Below are 21,783 nucleotides of genomic sequence, written 5' to 3'. Positions count from 1 at the left end.
GGCCTGGGCTTTTATAATTGGGCAGTGTCTCAATAGCGTCTAAGATCTCTTTCAGTGTGAATGGGGAATCCAGGGTATCCGCCTCTTGGGTGGAAATTTTAGGTGTATCTACCGAATCCAGGTACTGATTAAGGGCTTCTAAGTTTCCTGTTGCATCCTGGTTCGCAATATTATATAATTTAGCATAATAGTCACCGAATACATTTGCTATGTTTTTCGGCTCCTTCTCAGTCTGTCCCCTATCATTTTCAATTTTGAAAATGTGGGCCTGATATATCCTTTTTGCTAAGGTTTTTGCCAACCACGTACCTGCTTTATTGCTATTATGAAAGTAAATTTTTTTAAGGTAGAATGCTTTGTTGTTTGCAGCCTTTTGTAAGAGTTTTCGAAAGGCAGTTCTGGCCTCGCACACTAGCCGTGTGAGATCATCACTTGTGGGGTTGAGTTTATGTCGCTGTTCTGCTGTCTTTAAATTAGAGAATAGTGTTTGATACTCTGTGTCATATTGTTTGCGGAGGGTTGCTCTTTGTTTAATTAACTCTCCCCTAATAGTCGCTTTATGTGCTAGCCAGTTATTAACCTTATTTGTGTCCAATGAAGTGTTGTGCCTAAAAAATTCTTTTATGTGTTCGCTTATATGATTTTTAATAAGTGGATTGTGTAGTAGGGTAGGGTCCAGCCGCCACATAGATTGGCGTTGGGGCATTGAGGGCCAACTAAGTTCTAGGGTGATAGAAGCGTGATCCGACCATGATATCGGCAGAATCTCTGCTTCAGTGGCTAAAGCTATATTATTATGGTCTAACAGCCAATAGTCTATTCTAGAGTAAGAATGGCCCGGGTGCGAGTAGAAGGTATAGCTACGTGTTTTAGGATGGTGTAGCCTCCAAACATCCATTAGTAAAAGAGTATCTAATTTCTCCTGTTAAGTGTGGTCAGTCCACGGGTCATCATTACTTCTGGGATATTATCTCCTCCCCTACAGGAAGTGCAAGAGGATTCACCCAGCAGAGCTGCTATATAGCTCCTCCCCTCTACGTCACCCCCAGTCATTCTCTTGCACCCAACGAATAGATAGGATGTGTGAGAGGACTGTGGTGATTTTAATTAGTTTATTACCTTCAATCAAAAGTTTGTTATTTTATAATAGCACCGGAGTGTGTTATTCATTCTCTGGTAGAATTTGAAGAAGAATCTACCTGAGTTTTTTCTATGATTTTAGCCGGAGTAGTTAAGATCATATTGCTGTTTCTCGGCCATCTGAGGAGAGGTAAACTTCAGATCAGGGGACAGCGGGCAGATTAATCTGCAAAGAGGTATGTAGCAGTTTATATATTTTCTGACATGGAATTGATGAGAAAATCCTGCCATACCGTTATAATGTAAACTCAGCCTTAAATACAGTAGATGTATCTGGTATCAGGCTGTCATATATGTATATTTTACACTTCAGTATTCTGGGGAATGGTACTTCACTGGATTTATACTGTATGCATAGACTTAACCTAATTTGCAGGGACTTGCAATAGGTTTTTAAATAACAATTAATTTATTGAGGTTAAACGTTTTTTGCTGGCATGTAAAATCGTTTATTTCTCTGAGGTACTGGGTGAAAAAATGTTTTGGGCACTGTTTTTTCCACTTGGCAATAGTTTTGTTTAAATTTAAACAGTTTACTGATCTCTCTCACTGTTATGTGTGAGGGGGAGGGGCCATTTTTGGCGCTTTTACTACGCATCAAAAAACTCAGTCAGAGGTTCATTTTCTTCCTGCATGATCCGGTTCATCTCTACAGAACTCAGGGATCTTCAAAGCTTGTTTTGAGGGAGGTAATCATTCACAGCAGAGCTGTGAAGATTGTAGTTGACTGTGATAAAAAACGTTTATTTGTGTATTTTTTCTGCTGTCAGGGTTAGTTATCCTTTGCTAATGGGAACAATCCTTTGCTAAAATTGTATATTTCTTACAAAGATTTGATGCTATAATTTATTTATTTCAACTGTCATAATTTTTTCTGTGCTTCTTATAGGCACAGTTCGTTTTCATATTATTGTAAATTACTTGAAAAAGCATTTCCAAGTTGCTAGTTAATTGCTAGTGTGTTAAACATGTCTGATTCAGAGGAAGATACATGTGCTATATGTGCTAATGCCAAAGTGGAGCCCAATAGAAATTTATGTACTAACTGTATTGATGCTACTTTAAATAAAAGTCAATCTGTACAAATTGAACATATTTCACCAGACAACGAGGGGAGAGTTATGCCGACTAACTCGCCTCACGTGTCAGTACCTGCATCTCCCGATCGGGAGGTGCGTGATATTGTAGCGCCGAGTACATCTGGGCGGCCATTACAAATCACATTACAGGATATGGCTACTGTTATGACTGAAGTTTTGGCTAAATTACCAGAACTGAGAGGTAAGCGTGATCACTCTGGGGTGAGAACAGAGTGCGCTGATAATATTAGGGCCATGTCAGACACTGCGTCACAGGTGGCAGAACATGAGGACGGAGAACTTCATTCTGTGGGTGACGGTTCTGATCCAAACAGACTGGATTCAGATATTTCAAATTTTAAATTTAAGCTGGAAAACCTCCGTGTATTACTAGGGGAGGTATTAGCGGCTCTGAATGATTGTAACACAGTTGCAATACCAGAGAAAATGTGTAGGTTGGATAGATATTTTGCGGTACCGGCGAGTACTGATGTTTTTCCTATACCTAAGAGACTTACTGAAATTGTTACTAAGGAGTGGGATAGACCCGGTGTGCCGTTCTCACCCCCTCCGATATTTAGAAAAATGTTTCCAATAGACGCCACCACACGGGACTTATGGCAGACGGTCCCTAAGGTGGAGGGAGCAGTTTCTACTTTAGCTAAGCGTACCACTATCCCGGTGGAGGATAGCTGTGCTTTTTCAGATCCAATGGATAAAAAATTAGAGGGTTACCTTAAGAAAATGTTTGTTCAACAAGGTTTTATATTGCAACCTCTTGCATGTATTGCGCCTGTCACGGCTGCAGCAGCATTTTGGTTTGAGTCTCTGGAAGAGACACTTGAATCATCTACACTAGATGAGATTACACACAAACTTAAAGCCCTTAAGTTAGCTAACTCATTTATTTCAGATGCCGTAGTACATTTAACTAAACTTACGGCTAAGAATTCCGGATTCGCCATTCAGGCACGCAGAGCACTGTGGCTAAAATCCTGGTCAGCTGATGTTACTTCTAAATCTAAATTGCTTAATATACCTTTCAAAGGGCAGACCTTATTCGGGCCCGGGTTGAAAGAGATTATCGCTGACATTACAGGAGGTAAAGGCCATGCCCTGCCTCAGGACAAAGCCAAAGCTAAGGCTAGACAGTCTAATTTTCGTTCCTTTCGTAATTTCAAAGCAGGAGCAGCATCAACTTCCTCTGCACCAAAACAGGAAGGAGCTGTTGCTCGCTACAGACAAGGCTGGAAACCTAACCAGTCCTGGAACAAGGGCAAGCAGGCCAGGAAACCTGCTGCTGCCCCTAAGACAGCATGAATCGAGGGCCCCCGATCCGGGACCGGATCTAGTGGGGGGCAGACTTTCTCTCTTCGCCCAGGCTTGGGCAAGAGATGTTCAGGATCCCTGGGCGTTAGAGATCATATCTCAGGGATACCTTCTGGACTTCAAATCCTCTCCCCCAAGAGGGAGATTTCATCTGTCAAGGTTGTCAACAAACCAAACAAAGAAGGAAGCGTTTCTACGCTGCGTACAAGATCTTTTATTAATGGGAGTGATCCATCCAGTTCCGCGGTCGGAACAAGGACAAGGGTTTTACTCAAATCTGTTTGTAGTTCCCAAGAAAGAGGGAACTTTCAGGCCAATCTTGGATTTAAAGATCCTAAACAAATTCCTAAGAGTTCCATCGTTCAAGATGGAAACTATTCGAACAATTTTGCCCATGATCCAAGAGGGTCAGTACATGACCACAGTGGATTTAAAGGATGCTTACCTTCACATACCGATTCACAGAAATCATTACCGGTATCTAAGGTTTGCCTTTCTAGACAGGCATTACCAGTTTGTAGCTCTTCCATTCGGATTGGCTACGGCTCCAAGAATCTTCACAAAGGTTCTGGGTACTCTTCTGGCGGTACTAAGACCGCGAGGAATTTCGGTAGCTCCGTACCTAGACGACATTCTGATACAAGCTTCAAGCTTTCAAACTGCCAAGTCTCATACAGAGTTAGTACTGGCATTTCTAAGGTCGCATGGATGGAAGGTGAACGAAAAGAAGAGTTCTCTCTTTCCACTCACAAGAGTTCCCTTCTTGGGGACTCTGATAGATTCTGTAGAAATGAAGATTTACCTGACAGAAGACAGGTTAACAAAGCTTCAAAATGCATGCCGTGTCCTTCATTCCATTCAACACCCGTCAGTAGCTCAATGCATGGAGGTGATCGGATTAATGGTAGCGGCAATGGACATAGTCCCCTTTGCACGCCTACATCTCAGACCGCTGCAATTGTGCATGCTAAGTCAGTGGAATGGGGATTACTCAGATTTGTCCCCCACTCTGAATCTGAATCAAGAGACCAGAAATTCTCTTCTATGGTGGCTTTATCGGCCACATCTGTCCAGGGGGATGCCATTCAGCAGGCCAAACTGGACAATTGTAACAACAGACGCCAGCCTACTAGGTTGGGGCCCTGTCTGGAATTCTCTGAAGGCTCAGGGACTATGGAATCAGGAGGAGAGTCTCCTTCCAATAAACATTCTGGAATTGAGAGCAGTTCTCAATGCCCTTCTGGCTTGGCCCCAGTTAACAACTCGGGGGTTCATCAGGTTTCAGTCGGACAACATCACGACTGTAGCTTACATCAACCATCAGGGAGGGACAAGAAGCTCCCTAGCAATGATGGAAGTATCAAAGATAATTCGCTGGGCAGAGTCTCACTCTTGCCACCTGTCTGCAATCCACATCCCGGGAGTGGAGAACTGGGAAGCGGATTTCTTAAGTCGTCAGACTTTTCATCCGGGGGAGTGGGAACTTCATCTGGAGGTCTTTGCCCAAATACTTCGACGTTGGGGCAAACCAGAGATAGATCTCATGGCGTCTCGTCAGAACGCCAAGCTTCCTCGCTACGGGTCCAGATCCAGGGATCCGGGAGCGGTTCTGATAGATGCTCTGACAGCACCTTGGACTTTCAAGATGGCTTATGTGTTTCCACCCTTCCCGATGCTTCCTCGATTGATTGCCAGAATCAAACAGGAGAGAGCATCAGTGATTCTAATAGCACCTGCATGGCCACGCAGGACTTGGTATGCAGATCTAGTGGACATGTCATCCTGTCCGCCTTGGTCTCTACCTCTGAAACAGGACCTTCTGATCCAGGGTCCATTCAAACATCAAAATCTAACTTCTCTGAAGCTGACTGCTTGGAGATTGAACGCTTGATTTTATCAAAACGTGGGTTTTCTGAGCCAGTTATTGATACCTTAATACAGGCTAGGAAGCCTGTTACCAGAAGGATTTACCATAAAATATGGCGTAAATACTTATATTGGTGCGAATCCAAGAGTTACTCATGGAGTAAGGTTAGGATTCCAAGGATATTGTCTTTTCTACAAGAAGGTTTAGAAAAGGGTTTATCCGCTAGTTCCTTAAAGGGACAGATTTCAGCTCTGTCCATTCTTTTACACAAACGTCTGTCAGAAGTTCCGGATGTTCAAGCTTTTTGTCAGGCTTTAGCTAGGATCAAGCCTGTGTTTAAAACTGTTGCTCCGCCATGGAGTTTGAACTTAGTTCTTAATGTTTTACAGGGTGTTCCGTTTGAACCCCTTCATTCCATTGATATCAAGTTGTTATCTTGGAAAGTTCTGTTTTTAATGGCTATTTCCTCGGCTCGAAGAGTCTCTGAGTTATCTGCCTTACATTGCGATTCTCCTTATCTGATTTTTCATTCAGACAAGGTAGTTCTGCGTACTAAACCTGGGTTCCTACCTAAGGTGGTCACTAACAGGAATATCAATCAAGAGATTGTTGTTCCATCTTTGTGTCCTAATCCTTCCTCGAAGAAGGAACGTCTGCTACACAATCTAGATGTAGTCCGTGCCCTGAAATTTTATCTACAGGCAACTAAGGTTTTTCGTCAAACGTCTTCCCTGTTTGTCGTTTATTCTGGCCAGAGGAGAGGTCAAAAAGCTTCGGCTACCTCTCTCTCTTTTTGGCTTCGTAGCATAATACGATTAGCCTATGAGACTGCTGGACAGCAGCCTCCTGAAAGAATTACAGCTCATTCTACTAGAGCTGTGGCTTCCACTTGGGCCTTTAAGAATGAGGCTTCTGTTGAACAGATTTGCAAGGCTGCAACTTGGTCTTCTCTTCATACTTTTTCCAAATTTTACAAATTTGACACTTTTGCTTCTTCGGAGGCTGTTTTTGGGAGAAAGGTTCTTCAGGCAGTGGTTCCCTCCGTATAAAGAGCCTGCCTGTCCCTCCCGTCATCCGTGTACTTTTGCTTTGGTATTGGTATCCCAGAAGTAATGATGACCCGTGGACTGACCACACTTAACAGGAGAAAACAAAATTTATGCTTACCTGATAAATTCATTTCTCCTGTAGTGTGGTCAGTCCATGGCCCGCCCTGTTTTTTATGGCAGGCTAAAAAAATTTTTGGATTATACTCCAGTCACCACTACACCCTTGGGCTTCTCCTTTCTCGTTGGTCCTTTGGTCGAATGACTGGAGGTGACGTAGAGGGGAGGAGCTATAAAGCAGCTCTGCTGGGTGAATCCTCTTGCACTTCCTGTAGGGGAGGAGATAATATCCCAGAAGTAATGATGACCCGTGGACTGACCACACTACAGGAGAAATGAATTTATCAGGTAAGCATAAATTTTGTTTTTTGGGTGATACATGTTCTATTTTTCTGGGTTATTTGACTTTTCCCTGTGGAGCAGTCTATAAGTGGATTCAGTGTGATCTTTAAATCTCCACCCACTAATATCACCCCTCTTCGAACTTCTCCCAATTTGTTTAGGGCCTTGTTAAAGAATGATTGTTGGTTCGTATTGGGCGCATATATATTCATCAAAGTTAGCTGAGTGTTATACAGTGTACCCACTAATATCAAGAACCTGCCTTCTTCATCTGAATATTGATCTATAATTTGGAAAGGGACGTCTTTACTTATTAAGATGCCTACCCCATTCTTTTTCCTATCATTAGAGTTAAAAAAAATTTGAGTGTAATATTTGGAGTATAGAGTTGGTTCTTTATGTTTGGGGAAATGAGTTTCTCGTAGAAACACTATCGATCCCTGTGATTTTTTAAACCACGCCAGGGCAATTGACCTTTTGGTGGGGGAGTTCAGACCCTTACAGTTTTGCGATATTAACTTTATGTCATGAGACATTGACTAGAGGATTTAGTTAACAATTGCACTTTCTTAATCATCCTCTCTAACGGGCGGACAATACAATGATACCTCATATATAGTGGTGACCAACAATACATAGAAATCAAACTTAACCTGATAACAAAATAAAACATTATCAACACTTTAACTATAAATCTCATTGTCAATATCGTATTTTCCATTGATAGATAAAAACAAGAGAAAAAAGTAAAAGAAAAAAAGGTAGGGGAATCCAAAGACCTTTTTAGGTCTAGACACAGTTGGGGGAACAAAGTAGTAAAGTTACACTTGCTGTTTGTACGATTTTTTTTTTCTTTTCCCTATTATTATTTATTGGTACTTTCAATACCTATACTGGATAAATATTCGGAGAACTCCATAGACTCTAGTGATTTATTATAACTGCAAAGTCTGTTAATAACAATAACAATAACGTTTCAGATCTATAACTGTACATGAGTCCACTGCTAAGTCTTTTGTGTTTAGACGCAATGCCTAATCCTGAAGGGCTCTGAACAGCACAACATAAGAAACAACAAACAGTGTTACCTGAGTCATTGAGAACCAGCCTCTTCAAAGCAGAGGTGAACCAGAGAGTTACCTCCGGACCCCTGGTGTCTTCTTAAGATCTATGTTCTGTTTACAAGGTTATAAGTCACCCATCATCAGATTCCTGTACTGTTGATGAGCCACCCGCAGCAGGGGCTCTTGGACGCTTTCGCTGAACTGTTTGCCAGCAAGGTCTTTGCTGTAGTGGGTTGGTTTCTGCTGGAGCTTTTGCTTCATGTAGAGATGGCAGGGAGGGTTGTGATATTCCAAGTTGAGTACAAAAGGTTTCCAGGTCGTCTATTGATTTGTAGATGTGCATGCGGTTGTTTTTCAGCACTTTGATACTAAAGGGGAACCCCCATCTATAAGGGATTCCGTTGTCTTGAAGATGTTGTGTCAAGAATCTTGTTTCTTTTCTGTTTTGTAGAGTGAGTGGACTAAGATCAGAGTAAATTTGTAGCTGGTGCTCCTGGTAAGATATAGATTGCTGCTGTCTTGATTCTTTCATTATCCTCTCTTTGTCCAGATATTTGTGGAACTTTATGATTACATCCCTTGGGGGCTCCTTTTCCTTGGGTTGTGGACGTAGTGCCCTGTGGGCTCTATCAAGTGGTATTTCGTTATAGTCAGGTTCTCTTAATATGGTCTTGAACAAATCCTGGAGGGAGGAGTGCAGATTTTCAGGAGTTATTCTTTCTGGCAGTCCTCTAATCCTTATATTTTGCCTCCTCCCTCTATTGTCCAAATCCTCCAATTTTTCCTGAAGGAAAGATATTTGTGATTCTTGTGCCAAGAGTTTTCTGTTTATTAAATCCATATCAGATGTCTGTGTTTCCGTCTGTTCCTCTAGGTACTCCACTCTACTTGTTGTATGAATGAGGTGAAATCTCCTTTTGTGGGAAGATCTTTTAGGTCAGCTCTTGTGAGTGGAGTGTCCACCGCCATATCTTGTTGGATATCTGTCTCTTCTGGAGTCTGAGATGAATCTTCATCCTCCATTGTCAACGCCTGTGACGTTTTAAAGAACATACTCATCTTATTGGGGTTATTTTTCGCATTTTTGTCCCCTTTAACTGACCTCCTTGATGCCATGTTTGAAATCTCAGCGGGAGTCTGGCTATACAGTTTTTCTTCCCAGGACGTAGGCTTACTATCGTTAAAGCACTGCTTATATTTAAGGGGGTAGTGTGATCCAGATTATCATCAGTTTTCCCCTTCTTTCTTTCTCCCTTTCTCTCTCCTTCTCTCTCTCCCTCTTTTAATTTTCTTTGTTTCTCCTTCCCTCCCTCTCCTTTGCTCTCTTTATGCCCCCTTTTAGGTTTATTTTATTTGTTTATTTATCTTCCAAATTGTTTGTATGAGTTGAAGTAGGGGTATGGAACTATGATCCCTGTTAATGCTCTCAGGGGTGTATTCTGGTCTTTCAGCAAATGCCTCTGACTGATTAGGTGGAAGAGAAAGAGAACAGCTTGCACCTTCTCTCAAACCTCTCTCAGACTGAGCCAATTTATTAAGATCTATCTGGGAAGTCAATCGTCTGAAAAATTAGCTGCGGGGAGGTAGGTATTAGTCACTAGTGTTCAAATGATCAGATCCGGTGCCACAAGGTCAGCGTGTATGGGCCCGTCGTTGTGCCTGATGAAATGTCTCTAAAGCAGCTTCTGTTAACTGTATAGCAAATGACTATATTTGTACCGCAGGGCTTCCCATCCCGTGTTTGTGTCGTTCAGCTCCGTGTGACCTGTGTTTGTACTATAGCGGTATGAGTAAGTCTGATCGCCTGTGCTTTTGTTTTATTCAAATATGGCGCTTACCTTTAACTTGCGCTGGCGCCGTTATGGCCGCCTCCTTCAGCTTCTTTTCTGTACCCAGTCTGTCACCACGCCAGCTCACTCGGTTAGTGATCGGGTAGTTGCTTTTTCTTGGGAGTGGTGCCAGATCTAAATTGCGACTAACGGTCCAGTCTCTGTGGCGAGTTTAGTTTCTTTTATAGGGTTAAAGCTGTTTTTTATGTGGCGATTATGGTGCTCCGTTATAAGCAGTGCTTATTATGTTACTCACGCTTTGTTTCTTTAGCTTTCTCTTTGCTGTAAAGTTCAATGAAGTTGCTGAACATATGTATATGATTAAAGCATGAGTAAATAGGGTATTATGCCCCAACTGTGTTTTAGGATTTACAGAGCTTGAGAATTATGCGGCGATTTCAGTCCATGGTCGGCTCCGCCCCCCCAGGAGGCCTTTATTATAAGGAGGCCACTATTGTTCAGCTACTACAGTTCAGGTTATTTTATAATATGCCTCTTGTTTACACCTTGCACACTTCAAGGGACAAAGAAAGAAAAAAATATATAGTTTGCCCATATTGATAGACTGTTGGCCCGATTCTCGTAAGCTCTCCAGTCTGGAGAGATTCTATAAGATGCCTGGTCAGTATTACAAGAGATTGTTTTAAAGGCAATTTTTACATTGGGAACTGTGTATCTCATTAAGGGGAGTTCGCTATTATTAGGCTTTAAGGAGAGACACTTACTTTACAATATAATGCTCAGTAAAATAAGCCAATTATTTCTCTCCATGCTGGCGAGTGTTTGAGAATCAGGCGTAATGTATGTTGGAATCCTTAATACTGATGCTGTATCTTTGTATCTTGTAAAAAGGCAAGCTTGTATTGTTTATCTAATGTTGAAACATGAATAAAACATATTAAGACGAAGAGAATCATTTATTCACTAAGTATAAAAAAGAAAAATTATACAAGGTGCAAAGGTATCAGATGACAATGAACAAACAAATACAATCAGCAGTGTAAACATCCAACCATCAAATATATTCACAAAGAGTGACTAAAGTGTAATTTGCCAAAAGTGAAATAAGAGAAGTATTCCTGTTTGCTATTTTAATAGCCTGGGGAAAAAAACTATTCAGAAAATGGTTTGTCTGAGTTTGTAAAACTCTCAACCTTGGCTTACGATAAAAAGATAGACGATTAAAAAAAACAATGGCCAGGCTGAGATGAATTACATAAAAAAAAAATTCTGACTCTCTTATTTATCCTTGAAAAGTAAATGTCCTTAAAGGGACATTATACACTAATTTTTTCTTTGCATAAATGTTTTGCAGATGATCTATTTATATAGCCCATTAAGTTTTTTTAAAAAAAAATATATAGTTTTGCTTATTTTTAAATAGCATTGCTCTGATTTTCAGACTCCTAACCAAGCCCCAACGTTTTATGAGAATACCGTCAGCTACCTACTCCAGCTTGCTCCTGTTTGTGTAAAGGGTCTTTTCATATGCAAAAGAAGGGGTAGGGGGGAGTGTCTTATTTCCCACTTGCAGTGGGCTTTCTAGCTACCTTTTCAACAGAGCTAAACTGAGAGCTTATAAGTAAGTTTTTAAACAGTTTTATACTAGATTTTTATATCAGTATTTGTGCATCTTATTCTTTATAGTTGTGTATATTACATGCAGTTATATGAAAATGAGTGTATAATGTCCCTTTAAGAGAAATAAGTTGATACCCAATGATTTTTTTTCTGCAAATTCTGTGCAATTTTTCCTTTAATGATAACATTTTTTTTTTCCCTTAGCTTAATTCATGTTATTTATTTTACAGGTACTTATCAGGGACAGTGGATGGGGGGAATGAGGCATGGATATGGAGTACGCCAAAGTGTTCCATACGGCATGGCCACCGTAATTCGTTCACCTCTCCGAACCTCCTTATCATCACTGCGTAGTGAACAAAGCAATGGCACTGTGCTACATGACATAGGAGCAGACAGTCCTGCAGGAACACGTGGAGGATTTGTCTTAAATTTTCACAGTGACTCTGAGCTACTGACCAGCAAAAAGAAAGGTTTGTTCAGAAGAGGATCACTTCTCGGTAGCATTAAACTACGCAAATCTGAGTCCAAGCTCTCCATATCTAGCAAACGCAGCTCTGTGAGAAGCGACGCCGCAATTAGTAGAATTAGTTCCAGTGATGCCAATTCTACAATTAGCTTTGGAGATGGAGATTGTGACTATTTTCCTGTGGAAGATCACGTAGATGCTACAACTACAGAAACCTATATGGGAGAGTGGAAGAATGATAAACGCACCGGATTCGGTGTTAGTGAGCGATCCAATGGGATGAAGTATGAAGGTGAATGGCAGAATAACAGAAGGCATGGATATGGTTGTACCATATTTCCAGATGGCACAAAAGAGGAAGGGAAATATAAAAACAATGTTTTGGTCCGTGGAATTAGAAAGCAGCTTATCCCGATAAAGAACACAAAAACGAAGGAAAAAGTTGAGAGGGCGATTGAAGGAGCTCAGAGGGCAGCTGCGGTGGCAAGAACAAAAGTAGAAATAGCAGCCTCCAGGTAGGTACATTAAACTAAAAAAATATGTCATGCATTTGAAAGAGCACTATTTAAACCTAACAGGAAATGCATGTTTTTGCCCAGCTGATCCCTAGGGACAGATTGCTCACTGGCTTAGAAAGACAACTCCCCAACTCCTTTGATGAACCAGAATCTACAAACTTTTTTTCATCAATCCTTAATAACAGTGTAATAAATTTAAATTAAATTTCCTCTAGATGCAACATATAAAAATGATTTTAATGGGACATGAAGACGAAATTTTTTCTTTCATGATTAAGATTGAGCATGCAATTTTAAACAACTTTTATTTTATTTCTATTTTCAAATTTGATTTGTTTGTTTGAACACAGCAGGTGATCCAAACACAAAAGGCGTTTATGTGCATTCACCAATCATCAGCTAGCTCCCAGTAGTGCACTGCTGTTCTTACCTAGGGATGTTTTGCTACAAAGTATACCAAGAGAACAAAGCAAGTTAGATTATAAGATTAAATTGGAAAGTTCTTAACAATTGTTTGCTCTATCTGAATTATGAAAGAAAATGTTTGTCCCTTTAATCACAATTTAGTTTCTTAAAGGAGTAGTTCCTCTTACTTTAACCACATCATGAATGTGAAATCAGTTATTAAATTTAATTTACCCTTACTAAACCTGTCTTTCTGGAACCTGTACGTAATTCTTTCCAACCACAAAGAAAATAATGCTTGTTTTCTTTTTTACCATATTTGTTCAGTGATGCTAATTAAGTGATTATATAATAGCCATTTTATATTTGTAAACCCAAGAATGATATCCTGTCTCATTGCACAGTATGCTAAAGGGTACCATGTTTGCATTTGTGTAGAGGCGATAATAAAATAAATGCACAAAAGGGATAAAAAAAACACAAAGAACAATTAGGTCCTGTGATGCAATTCTAGAATTAACTTTAGTGATGGAGATAACTTTTGTTATCTTTTTTAATAGAAGCAATAAAAAATTGTTATCACTGCAAGAATGTTATCTTTTAATATGCTCGTAGGAACGTCATTATTTTTCCTGTGACCATCTGTCTGCTGTATATCGTACAAGTGCCAGCCACCTCATGTGACAAGCCACAGAACTCTGTGTCTGCCCAGAAGGCAAATAAACGTGACCTATGGTTGTATCAACTGAAGGTTATGTGCTTATTAAAAATGATCATTCTTGCAGTGAATACTGTTTAACAGAAACATTTTGTGTTAAAAAGAATATGCAGATTGTATTTTTAAATTGCTGTCATGTATATCAAGTACGGCTTTTAAGTCCCTTTTAAGCAATCTTGACAACCACAAAAAATGTGCCTGTAAATGGTCTTGACACACTCAAGCCCTTACTAGGAACAGGTTCTACAAACTATAACATGGTTCAGTTGTATGGCTAAACTTCTTAAAAGGACAAATACAGAGCAGTATTTATGGACAGGAAACAGGTGAACAAATCAAAATAACATTACCAGTATTTTCTTGTACTAGTTAAGAATATACTTAAAGAGACATAAACCCCATTTTTTTATTTCATGATTCAGGTAGAGCATATCATTTTTAAAGAACTTTCCAATTTACTTTGTTCATCAAAATTGCTTCATTATTTTGGTATCCTTTGTTGAAAGAGCAGCAATGCACTACTGGAAGAGGCAAGAGGCATATATGTGCAGCCACTAATGCTGCTCCTGAGCCTATCTAGGTATGTTTTTAAACAAAAGATACCAAGAGAACAAACCCAATTAGATAATAGAAGTAAATTGGAAAGTTCTTTAAAAAATGCATGCTCTGTCTGAAGAATGACATTTTTTTTAATTTTGGCTTTACTGTACCTTTAATGTATTACTGTCTCTATTAGTTTGTTCCTATTTTTTATGGTTTTGTGAAGTCATTCTTACTGCATGTATATAATACAAAGTATATTGATGCTGTAAAAAATAATACATTTATATGTCATGCTAAGATATGTGTATATAAATGAATAGCTAAATATAGAACATTTCTTTATGATGTCCACTTTGAATGTGATTACAGTTTCTGTTGTCAAATTCCCTCATGTTATATTGTGACAGCAAATGAAGTAGAATTCCATACATTTGTTTATGATGTGGAAATCCACTTGGAGAAGCCAGAAACTTTTAGTTGACTTTGACTTTTCCTGTTTCAGCCATTTAATTTATCTTTCTGCCTTTGAAGGAGCAGCAAGCTCTGAAGCTCTTCTCCAACCTAGAAGAATTATTGTTTTTGTTTAATATTTGCGTGGACATTGGAGACCACTTCTAGAAGCACATATGAGTCTCAGCAAAGGTTCAGGCCATTTGCTAATGCAGGGCATGAAGCCAGAGCCTAGCTTTCTGTTTTTAAAAGGACCTTTTTAAACTTATCTGCTTGATTCTATTTTAATATATAATTAGAAGATAGCCAGTAGTTACTCTCATAGTATTTGATACTTAGAACAAGGCTCTACAAGCCCAGGAGCCTGGAAGTCACTGGCTCCTAGAATTTTACCCCGGCTACTAACTTTTTGGGTTATTCTCCATATATCTATATACAAATAGTACTGTCTGGCTCCTAATTATTCTCCTCACTGTGAAACCTATTCAGAAAAATATTGATTCAGGTATCAGTTACATTAACCACCCGCTTACATTCACAGCAATAGCGCTTGTTGTATAGATGTCCCCAATATCCCCTTTGCCTTTTATTTTTCTTCAAAAGAGCTTTATTTGAGCAAAAAAAAAAAGAACAAAATAACAACACAGTGCAGAGTGTTCGGAAAAAAAAGACAATGAGACAAGGTTGTTCAGGTGAAAGGAATTAGGTTCAGTATGGTCAGAACCACAGTTATGGTTCATCTTGTCCGTGTGTCAAAAGAGAACCCCAAAGGGTAATATAACAAAGTCCCAATATTGAGTCCCGTGATGTGTTGGCTTGGCCATTTTTATCTGTGGGTAATATGGACAGTGACAGGGTTAACTGAGTTTGGTTCCGTCACATGTTAAAATAGAGGAACTTGCCACATTTATCTTGTGTAAACAGGGCACCTTCACCTTTTGCTTCTGTTACATTTGTTATCTTGCTTGACTATTATTTAGCTTTATGCTGAGGGTTTATTGGGTTACAATGGACAAGTGGCTTTTGGGATTGAATACTGTAGGTTCTTTGTAGCAGCTTTGGGTCAGTGTATACTTTATACTTATAATTAGTGTTGTGCTCATATCTAGCTGTTTTTGATGAACCCCACATATACTATACTAATTATTCTGTTTGTGCTGACATCTGCCTATATTATGAATGATTCATATATAATACTGTTCACTTTCACGTTTCTGCCAATATCTGATTTTATCATGAACAATCCTTATACTGTTCTGCTAATTATATTATTTCTGCTTATATCTTACTGTATCATGACGGGGGATAGTTTAGTGCACATTACATAGTCTATTCTGATATCTAAATATATCATGAATTATGCATACACTTGGTATATGCTGGAATGTATCAGTAATAATTCATATACTATTGCTAATGACATCATCTATTCAATAGACCATGATGATTATTTATAGTTATATGGCCTTGTGCATATCTTCCCTTAGTATTTCAGTCTGATTATAGCTTTCATGCTTTAATACCTTGTTTTTTCCTCTTTGCTATCTCAAGCACAACCTGGTATACGGAATTCTGTGCCATGTACTATCACAATATGAGACAAAACAAGATTTATATTTACAGCTAAATCAATTCACATTAATAGTGACTATACATGAAGACTCATCCTTTCTCCTTAGATTTTCTACCCCTCTATCTCTCCTACAGTCTGTCTATATGTCAAAACTGCACATTTTTAATAGTTTCCAATTTCTTTAAGTGGATATGCAAATATTAGCTCAGGTAAATAGATTTCTGTTTCATGCATTCATACTAATTATGATGAGAGATTGATTTATTGGTTGGTATCAATATCATTACAACTACAACTTGGGAGTGTAGAGTTATCTCCTTGTGCACCAGGTAGATTATACATTTCAGGACTGGGTGAAGGCAACATATTTCACTTGTTATCCCCTGTGACAAGCTATCACAAAGTGTCTCTTATATTATCTAGTAAATGTTGAATTCAAGTTATACACAAGTCTTGCATTTGTTGCTGTCACCCAGTACTGGAGGAATTACAAAGATGGCGGGTTGAAGACAAGCTACCAAGGAGTTTGGGATTGTGGAGAGGCCAAACATTGGGAATTACAAAGGTGCAGAGAAAGGTAGGGGGTGCCTAAAGTGTTGGGAATCTACATTCTAAGCAAGGGGGGAGAATCTTTTTGAGATGGTGTTCCCAAATTAGCAATAATATTTAGTGCCCATGGTACCTGTTAAATTTAAGCAGGTAAAGAAACTAATTTTTTTTTAAATTCAAAATATATATAAACAATCAAGGTGGATACAAATCAATGATTTAATAAAAAAAAAAAAGTTTTTTTTAATCAAAATCAGATTTTTTTTTTATTTACATTTTTTCAATTTAAATAGGATTTTTTGTAAAAAAAAAAAAAAGTTTCCTCAAATGTGCTGAATTATTTAACATACAGATACAAATGAGTAATTTGGCACCTAAAACTATACTTAGAAACAGAAATTGAAGCGCTCTACCAGGAAGGAACAACCTGCTCAGTAGCTTGTTTCATGGCGAGTTACCTCCTGGGAGGTGCTTTACACAGAGAATGTTCCTGAAGTATATCAGTCTGATCTTGCCTAACAAGGTCAGTCAGCCCGGAAACACCAGGCAATCCTCCTCTGAACAATGAACATAGCAAACCCAGACAATATTTTCGGCCTTTTTTAGGCCTCATCACTGAGGTGCAGCCATATTCCTCTAAGTACATTGGGCAAGGAGTCCACGTCTGGTTTCCCCCATCACCCTTAGGGAGACTTCCCCAGGGTCATTATGCAAATACAAACAGAAAGAGAAGCTCTCTACCAGGAACAAACAGCTTAGTAGCTTGTTTTATGGCCTGGTTACCACCTAGGAGCAGCCTCTTTCAGGTAAAGCTTGGGTGTTTTAACTAGCGCGGGAGTGCGCTACATGTGTTCCTGTGATTAAAGGAACATGAAACCCAAAATTTTTCTTTCATGATTCAGATAGAACATACGATTTTAAAATACTTTCCAATTTACTTTTATTATCTAATTTGCCTCATTCTACTGTTATCCTTTGTTGAAAAGTATACATAGACAGGCTCACGAGCAGGGAGCTAGCTGCTGATTGGTGGCTGCACATACATGTTGTCATTGGCTTACTGGTGTGTTCAGCTACTGTAGCTCCCAGTATTACATTGCTTCTCTTTCAATAAAGGATAACAATAACAATGCAGCAAAATTGATAAATCAGCAAAAGAGGACATTAAAGCAAAGTCAAAATTACACTCGTATAGAGCATATGCAGTTTTAAGAGACCTTTCCATTGCCTATTTATTATGCATTTTTTGATTATGCAGTGCTACTGTATTTAGAAACACTAATGTACAGTATGTGCCAGATACTTACAAGCAATAATCTGTAACATATTTATATACAAACCACACAGCCCATCAATAGCCAGAACACATAGGCAAAATTACTTTTTTATTTGCCAGTTTTTTTTTTTTTAAATTGATTTGCCCATACTGCTCGTAAACCCATTAACCCCTTTTCTGTCAGAGGTCAACTAGGGTGTTAAATGAACTGCTTGGCAGCCAATACTTTAAATGGACATAGCATCTGTTATAAACTTCTCTTTGCAGGATTGTTACTATACTTGTGTACATACCTCATTTTGTCCTGACAAAAATATTTTTTGATGCATTGAACACATTTTCTAGAAAAACACATCCTTGATTTAAAGGGAAATGGAACTGAAATGTTTTATTTTATGATTCAGATAGAGCATGCCATTTTAAACAACTTTCTAATTTACTTCTATTATCAAACTATATATTTTTTTCTTGGTATCTTTTGTTGAAAAAAAAGCTTAAAATGGACAGTCAACCTAAAAAATGTTCCTAAATATATGTAAAAGGTTATTGATACATCAAACAGTAGCCCAAAGTGGAACGTTAAAAAATGTGTAAGTAAATCAACTACCTATTTCATCCTCGGCCGTTTAGAGATGACTGCCTGAGCCCTCCTACCCCTACGTCATCCTGATGTATTCAGTCTCCCAAACTTGAATCTAGTCAAATTTGTACGGGGATTATGCTCAAGGGGGGCTTTTTGTTTCAGGAACTACTAACAACCGCTCAGTAGGGCTGCAACTAACGATTATTTTCAAAATCGATTAAATCGGCCGATTATTTTTTCGATTAGTCGGATAAAACAAAGAATCAATCATTATTTCCTAAAAGAATCAATCATTATTTCCTATATTTTAAATAAAATCCACATACTGAGTGTTACAAATATAAACTTCAGACTAAAACTTTACATTAACAGTACACAACTGTTTGTCCAATTTTTAAGCAGCAGAACAAATTTCTATAATTAAGCAAAACAAAACCACAAACTGTTTGCAAAGAGGTAGAACTAGAAAAAGGTAGACCGTCCCTGTTTATAACATGCTGTTATTCACTTTTTCAGAAACTGCATTGAAATGCAAAAATGTCAACATGTCCACATGCTTCTTGCTAAGGCTGGCTATCTTTTTGCAACAAGCCTGGACTTCATTCTAACATAAAAAATATATTGAATATCTACTGTATATGCAATGGTAAATAACCAGCTATAAGGTTAGGAAAAAATATCTACTCCGCTCTAAAAATAACAGATATATACTTATAGAGGTTGAATCTGGTACATATCACAATATATTAAAAATATTTAAAAAAAACACTAAAAAAACAAAAGTCAAAAGCGCTAAGGACTATATATCTATAACAGGACAAAGCCTTACACATTTATCTATACAGTACATAAAATCAGCAATAGTAAGCGATCCGCTAATAATTGTACAGAAAACAGATAATAGTGCACATCAATTTAAATAACTCCCATCAATCTAGTGCTAGGTGTAAATAACAAGCTTGGCACTATAACATGCAAAGCATAGTCCAAAACCACCTGATCTGATTTAATATAAACAATCCAAATGATGACTCCTATTATTTCTGGGTTGCATATAAGCCAGGGTTAGTTGTAAACTTATACTGTCCTGTTAAAGTAAAAAGTAAATGTCTGTAGACGTCCTTTAGGCTAAGGGCATAACCAAAAAACACAATACCATGTGTAGGAGCTCGTCAGAGTGAAGCAGCTGGTGCCATGCACAGACCAACTAATTGCAAAACAACTAATCAATTATGAGATTAGTTGACAACTATTTTTATTATCGATTATAACGATTAGTTGTTCCAGCTCTACCGCTCAGTATCGTAGCGGTTGTTCTTATCATTGGATTCCATTTACCTTATTTGAAAGTGAGCGGTTACGATAGTATTCTGTAATGGCAGCGAGTTATATTTTAACAAAGAATACCTACAGAAAGCAGGACATTTGATAATAGAAGGCAATTTAAAAGTTTTAAAAATAAACCCACATTTGTTTCATTCTCTTTGTATCCTTTGTTGAAGGAGCAGCAATGGACTACTGACACTAATGACAGGAATCATATATGTGAAGCCACCAATCAGCAGCTAGCTCCCAGTAGTGCATTGCAGCTCCTGAGCCTACCTAGGTATGCGTTTCAACAAAGGATACCAAGATAATTAAAGGGACACTGAACCCAATGTTTTTTCTTTCATGATTCAGATAATGCATGCAATTTTAAGGAACTTTCTAATTTACTCCTCTTATCAATTTTTCTTCATTCTCTAAGTTTAGAAGCCGGCCCATGTTTGGTTCACAACCTTAGCTTAGATGTCTTCTTTTTTAGATAAAGATAGAAGAGAATGAAGAAAAATTGATAAGAGGAGTAAATTAGAAAGTTGCATGCTCTATTCGAATCATGAAAGAAAAGAATTGGGTTTAGTATCTCTTTAAGCAAATTAGATAATAGATGTAGATTTAAAAGTTGTTTACAATTGTGAGATGTGTCTGATTCGTTAGTTTAGTTTTGACTTTACTGTTCCTTTAAAGTCATAATTAGACATTGATGATTTAGACAGAACATACATTTCTCTTGTTAAGTGTGTTCAGTCCACGGGTCATCCATTACTTATGGGATATATTCCCCTCCCCAACAGGAAGTTGCAAGAGGATCACCCAAGCAGAGCTGCTATATAGCTCCTCCCCTCACATGTCATATCCAGTCATTCTCTTGCAAGTCTCAACAAAGAAGTAGGTCGCGAGAGGAGATAGGAGTTTTTTACCTAATTATTCTTCAATCAAAAGTTTATTATTTTAAAATGGCACCGGAGTGTGCTGTTTTTTTCTCTCAGTCAGTATTTAGAAGAAGAATCTGCCTGCGTTTTTCTATGATCTTAGCAGACGTAACTAAGATCCACTGGCTGTTCTCGCACATTCTGAGGAGTGGGGTAACTTCAGAAAAGGGAATAGCATGCGGGGTCCCCCGCAAATGAGGTATGTGCAGTAATATTTTCTAGGAATGGAATTGACTAAGAAAACACTGCTGTTACCCATATGATGTAAGTACAGCCTTTAATGCAGTAGTAGCGACTGGTATCAGGCTGATAAATGTATGCGCAGTTTAGTTATTTTCTAGGGACTAGAATTTGACTGAGAAAATACTGTTAATACTGAAATAAATGTATGAGCCTTAACTGCAGTAGAAGCGACTGGTAGCAGGCTTAGTGATAACTTTGCATAACACTGGAAAGTTGTTTTTAAAACGTTTACTGGCATGTTATTCATTTTGTGAGGTACTTTGGTGATAAATCTTTTTGGGCATGATTTTTTTCCATATGGCTAACGTGTATTTCTGCATAGAAACCGTTGTAACAGGTCTCCCACTGTTGTAATGAGTGGGAGGGGCCTTTTTTAGCGCCTTGTTGCGCAGTTAAAATTCTTGCACAGTCTTCCTGCTTCTTCCTCCTTGATCCAGGACGTCTACAGAGAGCTCAGGGGTCTTCAAAATTCATTTTTGAGGGAGGTAATTAGTCACAGCAGACCTGTGACAGTGTGTTTGACTGTGATAAAAGCTTTAAATCTTAAATTGATTATCCGTTTTTGGGTATTGAGGGCTTAATCATCCGTTTGCTAGTGGGTGCAATCCTCTGCTAAATTCATACAATTACTGTTAAAATTGTTGGCTATAACTGAATTAGTTCATTGTTATTTCAACTGTGACAGTTTTTTGTGTTTTTAAAAGCGCTGCAGCGTTTTTTCAATTGCTTGTAAATTTATTGACAGATTTTTTCCAAGCTTGCTAGCCTTTATTGCTAGTTTGTTTAAACATGTCTGATACAGATGAATCTACTTGTTCATTATGTTTAAAAGCCAATGTGGAGCCCAATAGAAATATGTGTACCAAT

The 21,783-nt window shown here is 38.5% G+C and overlaps 1 protein-coding gene across 1 annotated transcript in view; it reads left to right on the top strand.

Moving 5' to 3' along the window:
- The window catches only part of JPH1 (junctophilin 1), a 401,933-nt gene that overhangs the window by 24,806 nt on the left and 355,344 nt on the right, over positions 1–21,783 (top strand). Inside the window, exon 2 of the mRNA XM_053715136.1 lies at positions 11,568–12,321. Coding sequence (XP_053571111.1) covers positions 11,568–12,321 — 754 coding nt within the window. The remainder of the gene's footprint in view (positions 1–11,567; positions 12,322–21,783) is intronic.

This window comes from Bombina bombina, chromosome 5 (genome assembly GCF_027579735.1).
Source record: "Bombina bombina isolate aBomBom1 chromosome 5, aBomBom1.pri, whole genome shotgun sequence".
Classification (NCBI taxonomy): domain Eukaryota; kingdom Metazoa; phylum Chordata; class Amphibia; order Anura; family Bombinatoridae; genus Bombina; species Bombina bombina.
Note: the sequence above shows the minus strand (reverse complement) of the source record. Positions and strands in the feature narration are given on the sequence as shown.